We start from the raw sequence: 14388 nt of genomic DNA, 5'->3' as shown, positions 1-14388 counted from the left end.
GTTGTCCAATCTCTTCTTAAAAACCTCCAGGGTCTACCATTGGCTTAGCAAACTGCTCAGGAAACACAAACTGAGAAAATATAATGTACTATAGGGAAAAATGGAAGCTATGTCCAGATTCACTCAAAATTATGTCTCATATAAGTGATCCACTATTACAAAAAAGGGAAAAATAAGAATTTTTCTGGGCATGCAAAAGCTCTTAAATGAGTCATAATTATTTGCTTATACTTAAGATTGAAAGACCAAACATTTTAAGACTGAAAAGAATCAAATGTCCTATAATGAAAGCATTTCTGAAATTGTTGAATGTCTTTCCAAAACAACTCTACCAAGCTTTCCTTTGATTTTATGACACTATGTTCAATTTTCATTATTATTGTACTTTTTACTGTAGTGTAGAATTGTTTTCATCAATAAATAAGTAGTCTATCATCCTCACCTGTGCATAATTCCACCACAAACCAGAGATGGTTGCTTGTTTCATACCATTCATAAAATGTTACTATGTTCTTATGTCTTATTTCATGAGTTAGACGTACCTGTAATAGATAAACAACATTACTGTAAAGTAGGCTTAATCAGTTTGAATTCTCTAAAATTCTGCTGCTGTGTATCAGCTGTTTTCTTCCTCTGAATAGTAAAACAAATGCATATAAAAAGTAGGCATGAATTCAAATATGTAAAAACTATTCTACTAAACTGTGCAACATATAGAAGCTGCATTAACCTCTCTTCATTGTAACATACAATTGAATCAGGAATGCCTAAATATATACATGCAATTGCACTTTGCAAATGCCAGGAAACCTTGAAAAACAAGATCATCCATAACAATAGAAATTTAGTATTACCATAAATTGAAATTACCATAGAATAGAGATTGGTTTTTTTCCCTATAACATACTTCGAGTGTCTATTTTGGATAAAAACCATCCTGTCTGACCAAAATTACATAGAAAAGTGAGATTATTTAAAAAAAAAACAGCAAAAGCTTTCAATAAAAATTGTGATTAAAGTTTCTATCCTAAATTAGCTTTGATTCATGATCAAGATCTCGTCATCAAATATATTTACATTATATAGTGGGAGAAATAAACATTTTACAATAAACTCTTAATGTTTGTAAATAAAGATGTCTTCCAAAAATAACATATGTAATTCTTACCCAGTTTGTGATTTCACCTCTTTTACATTTATCAGTACACAATATGGCCACAAAATTAATAGTTCCTTTTCTTCTGCCTTTATAAACAATAGTCTTGTTCCCTCTTCCAATCTCTTCATATAAAATAAAGTTCTCCATAATGAAAACTATATGGCTTATATCAGTTTGGAAGCAGAGATTCTGTCAGAAAAAGAAAAAACAACCTGGCTTACATATTAAGAATTAATATCTAATTATGAATACATTATGGATGAAAGGTATATATGAAAGCTTAGTAGCTGAATACATGCTTTGAATGCTGAAACTCTAAGAAATCCAGAAACATTATCCCAAAACAATGAAAGCAATAACACATCACAATTCAACTTCCGAAACAACAGAACTTAATGTCATTATAGCCATTTAAGGGGGGTAGGGAGGACCCCCTCCTAACAACATATTTTAGGAAAGAATGAAATTTAGATATTTTTGCCCAGCATATGCATCAATCTGGCTACTATGGCTTGTAAGCAATGGCTGATGATATAGCACGTGTGTATTCAGCCAAATGAAGTTCATTCTATCATCTAGGATGAAAAGTACAGCAGATTTTTTGTAAACGCAATGCAGCCTTTTTTTTAATCAGTGGAAACCATGGAGATGCCACAATCAAGTACTGTAAAACAGTTGAAGAAATACCCTGATAAATTTTTCTTTTCCCTGTTGTATAACTGAGACAATTACAAGGAAAGAGACTCTACTGTTTTTAATTTGGGATTAAAATGAAGCAGAGGAATCTTCCAAAAAATATACATACTTCCTTCTAAAGCGACCGTGGATACAAAACACATATGTAGCGGAGGGAGGAGGTTGAGCTGAAGCGGCAGTATCGGCGCTGGAGCTCTGCAGTAAATTCGGACTCCGGTAGCCTCTGCTGTCGCCAGTGACGGGATGTGGAAGTCCAAAGCTATGACTGCCTCTGTTGTCGCTGAGTCCTTCGGGTAAGTCAGCTGGAGCTGTGTGCTACCGAGGCTCTGCTGAGGCCTCAGAATCGGCACGCGCAGCTCCAGCTGATTGGCGCTGAGAGAAACTGTAGGCTAGGCAGCAGGTGAGCACAAGAGTGGGGTGAGACTGGGGCAGTGAGGGTTGCCGGAGCTCTGCCAGAACTCCGGAGGGCAGCATGCCGGAAGAGAAAAGAGGAAGAGGCGGGGAGAGGATATAAAAGGAAGAGGTTTTGGTGGGAAAGAGGACAGGCTTCTATGGAAGAAAGCCAGAGGAGAGCTAGGGATGGAAAAAAGCAAAAGGGAGAGGAGAGGTTTATGTGGGAGGAGCCTGAGACCGAGAGGGAGAGACCGGGATAGGTGAGGTTTCTGTGGGGCAAGCCTGAGGAAAAGGTAGAGAAAGAAATGAAAGGAGGAAGGGGAAAGAGAGAGTTTGAGTGAAAGGGAGGCAAGCAGAGGAATCAAGGAAGGAGCAGAGGCTGTGGAAGGAGAGATCTGAGTCAGTGAAAGAGAATGAGAGGAGAGGAAGAAGGGCCGACCAACCATCTGACACCCCCCCACACACCTTAAGTGGCTCGGTGCTGGGAGGAGGCAGACTACCCATAACATGCATACACAAAACATAGAAAGAGAAGTACACTAGAAGTAGTCCTTGACTTATTGTTGCAAGAATAACGAAACTCAGACCTCGGAATCAAAGGAGCTGTATTTTATTTGTGCAAAAAAGGTTCAGAGCAATTTTAGCTGTAGCAGCTTCTGAACAGCTTCCTTATGGAAAAACAAGCACTTTTATACTTAGAAAAACATGGAAATACAGCATATCAGCATTGATTGGTTATTGCTTCTTGTTGCTTTGTTAGAGCAGCTGAATATCTCACTCCCCCCTCCTCTCCAGGACGTGGTTACAGGTTTCCTGCAAGAAATGTCTACAGTTTCAACAGCAAATTTGTAGCTATCTCAATGCTTGTACAGCTTGCAAAATTGAAGTTTGACATTTTCCAGTCTCTTCACACATTTCTGTTATCTAAAGAGCAATCTTTTTGACCTACGTTTGTACCCTGCTATAATGACCACAATTGAATCCAAAATTTCTGTTAAGTGAGACATTTGTTAAATGAGTTTTATCTCATTTTATGACCTTTCTTGCCTCAGTTGTAAAGTGAAATACTGCAGTTGATAAATTAATAACTTGGTTGTTAAGTGAATCTGGCTTCCCCATTGAATGCTTATCAGAAGTTTGCAAAAGGTGATCACATGACTTTGGGACACAGCAACAGTCATAAGTATGTACCAGTTGCCAAGCATCTGAAGTTTGATTACATGAGCATGGGATTGCTTCAAAGGTTGTAACTCTGAAAAATAGTTATAAGTCACTTTTTTCAGTGCCATTGTAACTGAATAGCCACTAAACAAACTTTTAAGTCAAGGATGATCTATACTTCAATAAATTGACTGCTCTGCAATGAAAGAACTGGATCTTTTGTTTTTGTCACAGTGCTACTAACATTTGTTATTCTAGTTTAAAAGCAGTCAGTGCTGGCTGGTTGGGGAATTCGTGGATTTTATCCATTCATCTTAAATTTGCTGAGCTTCTGATACACTGTCTGACAGCATTAATATGGAATCTTGTAATACAACTCCACAGTTTTGTATTTAGAGCTTTCATGATGCCACCAAATTATCTATGATACTAGATGTTGTGGAAATGTAGTAAAACAAATTACCAGTGGCAATATCGTTAGAACTCAACGAATACAAAAAGTCTCCTTAGCAAAGGAATGGAGATATTGGCAGAGAGTGGTGAACATCCAGGAAACATGGATAAAACGGGGAGGGACAAAAACACAAAGATTACAGTGCATCTCTCTCTTTTTTCAAAAAGTTTTTATTTTTATTTCTCATAAACATATTTAAATGTACAATCTTTTATCCATCATTTTCCATTCATCCTATCTTTTAACTTTCATTTTTAGTTTTTAATTGTTCGGGGCTGCTCTTTTATCATTTACCCTCCTTTATTTCACAACAACTTTTCCTTTTCTCCTCCCCATCTCTTTCTTCCTCTATCTCTTCCTACTTTCTTCATTCTTCCTCTCCTTCTCTTTCCTACTTCCCCTTCCTTTCCCCCATTCTTCTTCCTCCCTTTCCGACCCTCTCTCCTATTCCTCTTTCCCCTCCCTTTTCTTCCTCTCCTTTTCACTTCTATCTCTCCCTCTCCTCTTCTCCTTTCATCTCTCTTTACTCTTCCCTCTTTGTTTCCCTTTTCAATTCAATCTAGAATGGTATTCGAGCAGCCCCAATTTTCTATTTGCATCCATCTTCATTTCAATTTCTTATTTATTTGGTAATTACATCTATTTCATCATTTGTGTACACTTTTATAACAATCTCACTTTTGCATCTCTTTGCATCTCTTTAGCACTCTGCGAAATACTATCCACGATTTTTCTGGCATGCTGTGCCATATCTAAGAAACCAAGCAGGAGGGACTGGTTCAAACCATAAGGCAAACTAAAAGGGGCAGAGTTTGAGTTCCTTTTCCTCCCAATACCTCTAATAAACTGTGTCACAGTTTGGTTTGGTGGCAGCAGTGCCACAGATGGAAGATTATCTACGGGACCGCCTACTGCGACCAGATACCTCTCACCGACCCGTGCGCTCTCACAGAGAGGGACTCCTCAGGGTGCCGTCAGCTAGGCAGTGTCGTCTGGCGACGCCCAGGGGAAGGGCCTTCTCTGTGGGGGCTCCCGCCCTCTGGAACGAACTCCCCCCAGGACTCCGTCAACTTCCGGACCTCCGAACCTTCCGTCGCGAGCTCAAGACACATTTATTCATCTGTGCAGGACTGGCTTAGATTTTAAATTTATAGGGGTTTTAAATTGGTTTTAATATTTATATTTCCATTTTAATAATTGGGGCATTAGAATAAGTTTTTTAATGACTATTTTAATTTGTATATTGATGTTTTTATATGCCTGTGAACCGCCCTGAGTCCTTTGGGAGATAGGGCGGTATATAAATTCGAATAATAAATAAATAATAATAAAATAAAATAAATAAATAATAATAATAATAATAAGATCCCTATGGAGTGGTAAAAACAGGCAAGAAGTTTATAGGAAGCTCACTTCCCATTATTCAGGATACCTCTACTTCCTTAGAGCTCAAACCATTGTTAGAGACCTCATACATCCACTTTACAGTCTGTTTGTATTGCTCCCCTTTGGGAGGAGCTTTTGAAGTATTTCTAAATAGACTTCCAGATTCTGTAACAGATTAGTTCCCTATGCCATCCATCTGGTAAACTCGAAAGATTTTTTTGCCATGTACATGTATATATTCGAACTAAACTGTTGTTTCTCTGTGTCATATATGTGGAAATATGCATAATTTTGTACTTATTTTGTCATATTTAGGTAGTGTATATTGGAGTTGGTGATCTTTTGAAAGCTGTATGCAACAAAATTTCATTTTAATGTATGCCGATTAGTATAAATTTAAAGTGACAATAAAGTAAGTCTAAGTCTAAAATGCTTCTAATTGTGTCACCTGAGAAATCCTATGATGTTTCATTTTCATGTTTCATAAAATAGTGCATAATGGCTGGATTTCAGGCAATTATTTCTTATGCATTTAAGCCAAGAATATAGGTGTCAGGATGTCTCTGATTATATTAGGAAAGAAAACACCTTGACTTTATTTGAAAAATAAAGAAAAATACTTTTACTAAATACATCTGGACTACAGCTATGTAAAGTTGAATCTGAGACAAAATATGGCTAACATCCCATATCCCCTTGTTAGTCCCTCCTCCCCACAAAAGGTCAGGCAAGGCTGGTCCAATGCCAGCTCCTTCTCGCCCCCCGTGGTAATCTTCTTCCGAAGGTCTCCGGCAGTTTATCATCTCAGGAATGCAGGGTTCGTTGGAAAGCCCGCGCGTCTGGTGTTCATGCTGATTTCAAACCTTTCCTCCCCCCTCCCTTCTTCTTTTATGTCAGACAACACTCTTAAAGGGCCCTCTTCTCTTAACCTGAATAGGATAGTAAGTCCATGGCTATTTTACATTAACATGATGACATTGCAATCTAACTACTGAATATAGATTGTAAAAATAGAGGTGAGGATTGGGATGGAGGCTGACATTCGGCCCTCCTGCAACAAGGACATTAGTCCTGGAAAAGAAAAGAGAAAAGTTAGGGTTTGTCAGGATATTTTCTATAGAATTGTGCTATCTTGTCTGGAGCGCGAACATTTTCCTTGTTCACCCATTCAGCTTAGGACAAGGGGAAATGCTTCCAAGCAATAAGATATTGGATCTTATTTCTATGTTTTCTGGAATCTAAGATTTCTTTTACTTCAAAATGTTGTTTGCCTTCTATGAGTATTGGTATAGGAGGGGGTGTATGGTTAGCACGGAATGGAGACGTGTGTTCTGGTTTAAGTAGGCTAACATGGAAAACGGGGTGAATTCTTCTCAATGTTTTCAGTAATTCTAGTTGTACAGTCACTGTTCTGTTTCCCTCCTCCAATACTCCCAACAAAGAGTCAGTCAAAGGCCTTATTTTCTAGTTTATTTACATAGATAAATGTTCTGGCCACGTTTACCCACACGCCTGCCAAGTTTCTGGAAATAATTAGGAAATTATAGATAAGGCCGGAGTTACTTACTAAGATATTCTCTTTTTTTTCTTTTTTTTTTTTACATTTATACCCCGCCCTTCTCCGAAGACTCAGGGCGGCTTACAGTGTATAAGGCAATAGTCTCATTCTATTTGTATATTTTTACAAAGTCAACTTATTGCCCCCCCAACAATCTGGGTCCTCATTTTACCTACCTTATAAAGGATGGAAGGCTGAGTCAACCTTGGGCCGGGCTCGAACCTGCAGTAATTGCAGGCTTTGTGTTCTTAATAACAGGCCTTACCAGCCTGAGCTAAACCGGCCCCTAAACCAGCCTGAGCTAAACCGGTTTCCTCCATTGAAACAGTTTGCCTGTGCAAATTCACTGCTTTGTCCAAGACAAAAAGCCAGGAAGTTCCGCCTCCTGCTTTTATAGCCTCTGTAGATGTCACTGCGTGACTCATCATTCTTTGACTTTGTCCCAACGCCTCCTCTGCTGCGCGTGCCAGTCACATCTGCGCAGTCTTGCATCAAGCCAAAATTGTTCTTGGGGCGTTGCCAAATCAGAAGGAGGCCCGAGAGAATCAGGCCTTGCCGGCCCCTCCTCCTCCCTTTGGGTGGGTGCCAGGGAGGGAGAGGGCCCCAGAGAAGCAGGCCTTGCCAGGTCTTCTCCCTCACTTTCTGAATCATCCGAGTCCAGGAGTCCGAGTCCAAGAACTATCCCTCACCGCAGGGCCCTTCCCCCGGGGCTGATGATCGGGATGTGGTCCGGCTGGGTTCTGCTCATGGAAGGCCTGCACCAGGTCAGGGGCATGAACGTCGGAGGCATCTACCCAGGAGAAATCAGTCCCGTATCCTTCCACGCGATCAAATATTGGAAATGACCCTTTAGCCAGCGGGAGTCTCCTACGCTGTGAACTTCGTATTCCTCCAACCCATCCTCGGCAACAGTGACAGGTGCTGTTGGGCACTGAAGGGGACTCGGTGTGGCCTCAGGAACCAGAAGGGACCGGTGAAGACGGGGTGGATCCGCATGGATCGTGGCAGGGTCAGTCGGTAGGCTACCAGGTTGATGACTGCCTCAACAGGGAACAGGCCGATGAATTGGTGGTCCAACTTCTTTACCAGGCAGTCAGATGGGAGGTTTTTGGTGGAGAGCCACACCCGGTCTCCGACCACCATCGGGGGCGTTGCCCGTCAGGAGTGGCTGGCGGACCATTTGTAGTCCTCCTTTACCCGATCCAGCTGCTGACGTACCAACTGTTGGACTGCATGCAATTCCGTCAGGAAGGTCTGCGTTTTGGGAACAGGAGAGTCCAATGGTGCCAGAGGGATGGTACCCCACATTGGCAAAGAACAAGGTCATCTGAGTAGAGGTGTGCTGAGAGTTGTTAAAAGCAAACTCCGCCAGGGACAGGTAATCGGCCCAGTTGTCCTGCTGCTGGTTGATGAAGTTGATGAAGCAATGGAGATACTGTTCCAGGATACCGATGATCTTCTCTGTATCCCCGTCGGTCTCTGGATGTTGTGGTGATGACAGACACACCTGCACCTCCAACGCGGCCATCAGGCTCTTCCAGAGGTGAGCTGTGAACTGAACTCCGCGGTCCGAAACCTGTGGAGGCGGAAGATGTGCTGCAGGAAGAGATGGGCCATTTTGGCAGCTGTGGGCAGCTCGCGGCACAGGATGAAGTGTGCCATCTTGGTGAGCATGTCCACCACCACCAGCACCATGGTGAACCCAGAGGACGGCAGCAGATCCGTCAGGAAGTCCATGGAGATTGCCCCCCAGGGTCTGTCAGGTGTCGGCAAGGGCTGGAGGAGCCCGGGAGAGGCCCCCATGGCGGCCTTGGCTTGCTGGCACGGTACGCAGGATGTCACGTAGGCATGTACATCATGCCACACTCGGGGCCACCAAAAGGTCCGTGTCACCAGGTGGAGGGTCTTGAATAACCCATAATGTCCTGCTGCAGGGTTGTCGTGGCACTGGGTCATGACGAGGGCTCGGAGTGGTCCTGTGGGCATGTATAATTGCCCCCGAAACTTGAGTAAGTCCTCCTCCAAGGTCCAAGGAGACGCGGGGCCCACCTCCGCTCTCCTTTGCTGCAACCAGGTGTCCTGGCGCTGCGCCTCTTGAACCTGGGCCCGCAAGTCCACCGGTTCCCATGCTGCGGCCAAGGCTTCTGCCGGTAGCACCGTCTGTGGAGGAAGGGGGTCCTTGGCGCAGAGGTACTCCGGCTTGCGGGACAGTGCATCTGCCCTACGGTTATGACCGCTAGGAATGTAGGTCACGCGGAAGTTGAACCAGGCAAAAAAAACCACCACCGGATCTGCCGCTGGTTCAACTTCCGAGTTATGGTGAGGTACTCGAGATTCCGATGGTCCGTTCGGACCTCCACCTGATGTTGGGCCCCCTACAATGGGTTGGTTACCATCGTTTATTTTATTTTTATTATTTTTATTCATTTTATTAGATTTTTATACCGCCCTTCTCCCGAAGGACTCAGGGCGGTGTACAGCCAAAAGATAAAAACCCAATATATATACAATTAAAACAAAAAATTTAAAACAAAGCATATTACAAAATGGCCGACATATAAAAATTTAAAATTTAAAAACCCTAAAATAATAATAAAACCCCAATTAAAAATTTAATAAAACGAAGAATGGATACTGAAAGTCATTAAATTGGCTGAGATGGCTAAAATCTCAGCGTTTTTAAAAGACAATACGCAGGAAAGATATTTAATTGAATGGAAAAAATGGATTGATTATCTACAAAACAGATATCAGATTAAGAAATATCAGATTGCCTTTGAATAATCAGAAAGTTATTTTATGTAATGGGGAGGGGGTTGGGAGATGAAAAGCTTTGGATGTGGTTATTTGGATTGGAAGGGAAAATTTTATTCTATGTTTGGTTTATGTATAACAATACCTTGTGATTGACCCGGGAAGCCGGGTGGGGGAGGGGGGAAGGGGGGTTTTTTTTGGGAGGGAGGGGGGGAAAAAGGGGGGAAATGTTTTTGTTTTTTAAAACTCTTTCAATAATAATAATAAAAAATTAATAAAACTATTAAGCCAGTCCCGCTTGAATAAATAAGTGTGTTTTTAGCTCACGGCGAAAGGTCCGAAGATCAGGCACTTGGCTTAGGCCAGGGGGAAGTTCCTTCCAGAGTTGGGCCCCCTCCAGATGGTGTCACCAAGTCTCGAATGCAGCCTTGATAGCCAGCAACTCCTTTTCCCAGATGGTGTAGTTGCGCTCGGAAGGATTGAGTTTCCTGGAGTAGTAAGAGCAGGGAAAAAGTGTGCCACCATTCATCGGAGCCTGTAGCAGCACCGCTCCAAAAGCCACATTGGACGTGTCCGTCTCCACCACAAAAGGCAGGAGCGAGTCGGGATGCCTCAGGACGGGTTCCATGACGAAGGCTTTCTTGAGGGTTGTGAATGCTTCTTGCTGCGGGGGACCCCACCGGAACGCGACCTTCTTCCTGAGGAGCTGGGTAAGTGGAGCCGTCAGTGTGGCGAAGCCCGGGATGAAGGTCTGGTAGTAGTTTGCGAAGACCAGCAGGCGCTGAACATCCTTGACCCGACGAAGGGCTTTCCAGCTACACAAAGCCTCTACTTTGCATGGGTCCATGGCTATGCCCTCGGGCGAGATGATATGCCTGAGGAATTCTATGGAAGTCTGGAAGAACACGCATTTCTCCAGCTTCGCATTGAGTTGTTGCTCCCGCAAGTGTTGCAGAACCCGACCGACGTGTCGAAGGTGGCTTTCCCTGGACCAGGAGTAAATCAGGATGTCTACCAGGTAGATCCCCACGAACCGATCCAACATGTCTCGGAACATGTCGTTCATGAAATGCTGGAAAACGGTGGGGGCGTTGGTCAACCCAAATGGCATGACAGTGTATTCGTAGTGTCCGTATCGGGTGCCGAATGCCGTCTTCCATTCGTCTACCTCTCGCATCCGCACCAGGTTGTAGGCCCCCTGGAGATCGAGCTTGGTGAAGATCGTAGCCTCCTGCAACCTCTCCAGCAGCTCCGGGATGAGCGGCAGGGGGTAGCAATTCCAAACCTAATGGCGTTTAGCCAGCGATAATCACAGCACAGGCACAAGTCCCCTGTCTTCTTCTTCATGAAGAGGACCAGGGCCAAGAGAGGGGACTTCGAAGGCCGGATGAACCCTCAGGCCAGATTTTTGTCCAGGAAGTCCCTGAGGGTGGCCAACTCGGGCTCCGACATGGAATACAGGCGTCTCACAGGCAGTGGTGCATTGGGCAGAAGGTCCACGGGGCAATCGTAGGGCCGATGCGGGGGTAGTCGGTCCACCTCCTTCTCGCTGAACACGTCGGCGAAGTCCGTCAGCTCAGGAGGCAAGGAGATGGCAGCAGTGGGGACGTTCTGGCCGGCACAGGTGTGGCGGATGTGGTCGACGCACTGCAGACTCGGGAAAGAGATGGAGTTCGGCGACCAGGCCACCTGAGGATCATGGGTCCGAAGCCAGGCCAACCCAAGGACCAAGGGAAAATTAAGGTCCGCCGTGAAATAGAACTGGATCGCCTCCTCATGGTCCCCAATAGCCATGCGCAAAGGCTGGGTGGCGAATTTAATGGGGCCGGACATCAGTTCTTGTCCATCAATTGTCTCTACCCGCATCGGAGGGCCCACCAGAACCACAAGACTGCAAACTGGGTCACAAAGGCCTGGTCCATAAAGTTTGTTGTGGCCCGTGAGTCCACCAGCGCATACGTCCAGCTTAGTACGTGCCCGACCTAGGGTTTCCCCGAGGTCGGGCTTGCTCCATTTCCCAATTGGTCACGCTGTGATTCGGGGACCGGCGTGTGTGCCCCACTTCGCTTTCTGGGGCAAGAAGCGGCGAAGTGGCCGGGCTCTCCACAGTACAGGCACAATCCCCCTTGGCGCCTCCGGTTCCGCTCCTGGGCTGTCAGGCGAGGTCTGGCTGCTCCATGGGCTCCTCCGCAGGGGTTACAAAACGTGGGGCGACTCGGGGTGCTGGTGGCGCAGGAAGTGGTGTTGCAGACGTCAATGGTTGGTCCTGGGGTGCGCGACGGGATGGTCGCTGTTGCAGATGGGCGTTGAGGCGGAGACAAAGGGGCACCAAGTTGTTGAGGGTCCACGGCGCCTCCACCCAGGCCAGCTCGTCTTGCAGTTCCTCTGAGAGTCCCTCCTGGAACGCGTCCACCAGCGCTGCATCATTCCAGTCAGAGTCCTGGCACAAAAGATGAAATTCGGTGATGTACACCTGCAGGGGGCGCTTCCCTTGACGGAGTTCCTTAAGGCGCCTGGTTGCCATCAGCATCCGAACGGGGTCCTCGTACATGATGCGCAGGTGCTGCCAAAAATGCTGTTGGTCCGCCAGCAGGGGGTTGTCCTGGAGCAAGAGGGGCATGGCCCATCGGGCAGCCGAGCCAGAAAGGAGGTTAATCATGAAGGCCACCTTAGCCCAGTCATCTGGAAAATCTCTGGCCGCATAGCCATGTAGAGCTGGCACTGTCCCAAGAAGGTCGGGAACATCTCAGGCTGCCCAGAAAACTTATCCGGCACAGTTATCGGGCACTTGCGACGAGGAGGAGGAGTGGGAGGACGGGGTGGGGGGGGGGTTGCAGGCACATTCCCGGCAGCAAGTTGGCCTGCCAAGTGAGCCACTTGCTGCTGTAGCTGTTGATTAGCCGCTTGTAGCTGCTGTAACTGCTGCTGTACCTGCTGCTGGTCCATCTTTGATGGAAGATGGTTTAGTCGGGGACTTGGACAAAAATGTTCTGTTTCCCTCCCCCAATACTTCCAACAAAGAGTCAGTCAAAGGCCTTCTTTTCTAGTTTATTTACATAGCTAAATGTTCTGGCCACGTCTACCCACGCGCTTGCCAAGTCTCTGGAGATAACTAGGAAATTATAGATAAGGTCGGAGTTACTTACTAAAATATTCTTTCCTCCATTGAAAAAGTTTGCCTGTGCAAATTCACTGCTTTGTCCAAGACAAAAAGCCAGGAAGTTCCGCCTCCTGCTTTTATAGCCTCTGTAGATGTCACTGCGTGACTCATCATTCTTTGACTTTGTCCCAACGCCTCCTCTGCTGTGCGCGCCAGTCACATCTGCACAGTCTTGCATCAAGCCAAAATTGTTCTTGGGGCGTTGCCAAATCAGAAGAAGGCCCAGGAGAATCAGGCCTTGCCGGCCCCTCCTCCTCCCTTTGGGTGGATGCCAGGGAGGAAGAGGGCCCAGGAGAAGCAGGTCTTCTCCCTCACTTTCTGAATCATCCGAGTCCAGGAGTCTGAGTCCAGGAACCTGGGTCACAACAGTCACTGGGTTGATGATTTTTACTATGGGGAAAGATCCCACATATTTAGGTCCCAGTTTTTTAGATTTTTGAGTGGTTTGTAAATATTTGGTGGAGAGATAAACCTTATCTCCAAATTTGTACTTGTTCTCAAGAGACCTTTTTTTATCAACTTATTTTTTGTGTGCACAGTGGCCATCATCAATCACTTTGCAAATAATTTTCCATGTGCTTTGTATTTATTTATTTATTTATTTATTTATTTATTTTACATTTATATCCTGCCCTTCTCCGAAGACTCAGGGTGGCTTACATTGTGTAAGGCAATAGTCTCATTCTATTTGTATATTTATATACAAAGTCAACTTATTGCCCCCCCAACAATCTGGGTCCTCATTTTACCTACCTTATAAAGGTATTTGATATTTGATCTATCCATTTGGTATTTGATCTATCCATTCTGATAACGATGAAATCGTGGTTTTTTCCTTTGGAAGTTCTGAGATGGGAACAAAGTCTTGACCAGAGGCTACTTTAAAAGGAGTGAATCATCTGCTACTATGAATTGAGTTATTGAAGGCTACTTCCGCAAAAGGTAGTAGGTCCACCCAATTGTCTTGTTGATGATTAATGTAACAACGTAGGTATTGTTCTAGTACTGAGTTTGAGCGTTCGCAACTCCCATTAGTCTGGGGATGATGGGAGGAGCTTAATCCTTGGGCTGAGCCTTTCAGCCGTAAAAACTCTTTCCAAAACTGAGAAGTGAATTGAACTCCTCGATCTGAGATTATGCATTCAGGAACTCCATGGAGTCTGTAAATGTGTTGCACAAACAATTTTGCCAAAGTTTTTGAAGAAGGTATTTTGGAACATGGGATGAAGTGGACTTGTTTGGAGAACAGGTCTGTAACTACCCAGATTACTGTATTGCCTGCACTTTCGGGTAACTCCATTATGAAATCCATGGATATTTCCTTCCATGGGGCTCCTGATTGGGCTACTATTTGAAGCAATCCAGGCGGCTTTCCTGGAGGTCTTTTAGATGATGCGCAAACAGAGCAACTTGCTATATAAGATTGAATGTCCTTTTTAAGTCCTGGCCACCAAAATTGTCTTTTAAGGAGGTGCAAGTTTTTCACAAAACCAAAATGTCCTGCCATTTTAGCATCATGGCATCGTTGTAGTATGGTTTCTCTGAGTGATACAGGAACATATAGCTTTGCTCCAATCCAAGCTAGTCCATCTCGGAGCGTCCATTCGTATGAATTATTATTATTATTATTTATTATTATTTATTGGATTTTTATACCGCCCTTCTCC

General features: G+C 44.7%; 1 protein-coding gene across 1 annotated transcript in view; it reads right to left on the bottom strand.

Moving 5' to 3' along the window:
- ULK4 (unc-51 like kinase 4) overlaps positions 1-1306 on the bottom strand; it is a 36678-nt gene extending 35372 nt beyond the window's left edge. Inside the window, exons 1-2 of the mRNA XM_058182716.1 lie at positions 1169-1306; positions 443-542 (exon numbers count right to left, since the gene is read on the bottom strand). Coding sequence (XP_058038699.1) covers positions 443-542; positions 1169-1306 — 238 coding nt within the window. The remainder of the gene's footprint in view (positions 1-442; positions 543-1168) is intronic.
- Between the last annotated feature and the right edge of the window lie 13082 nt (positions 1307-14388).

Source organism: Ahaetulla prasina, chromosome 4 (genome assembly GCF_028640845.1).
Source record: "Ahaetulla prasina isolate Xishuangbanna chromosome 4, ASM2864084v1, whole genome shotgun sequence".
In the NCBI taxonomy this organism is placed as follows: Eukaryota; Metazoa; Chordata; class Lepidosauria; order Squamata; family Colubridae; genus Ahaetulla; species Ahaetulla prasina.
The sequence above is the reverse complement of the archived record's forward strand: the minus strand, read 5'-3'. Positions and strand labels throughout refer to the sequence as shown.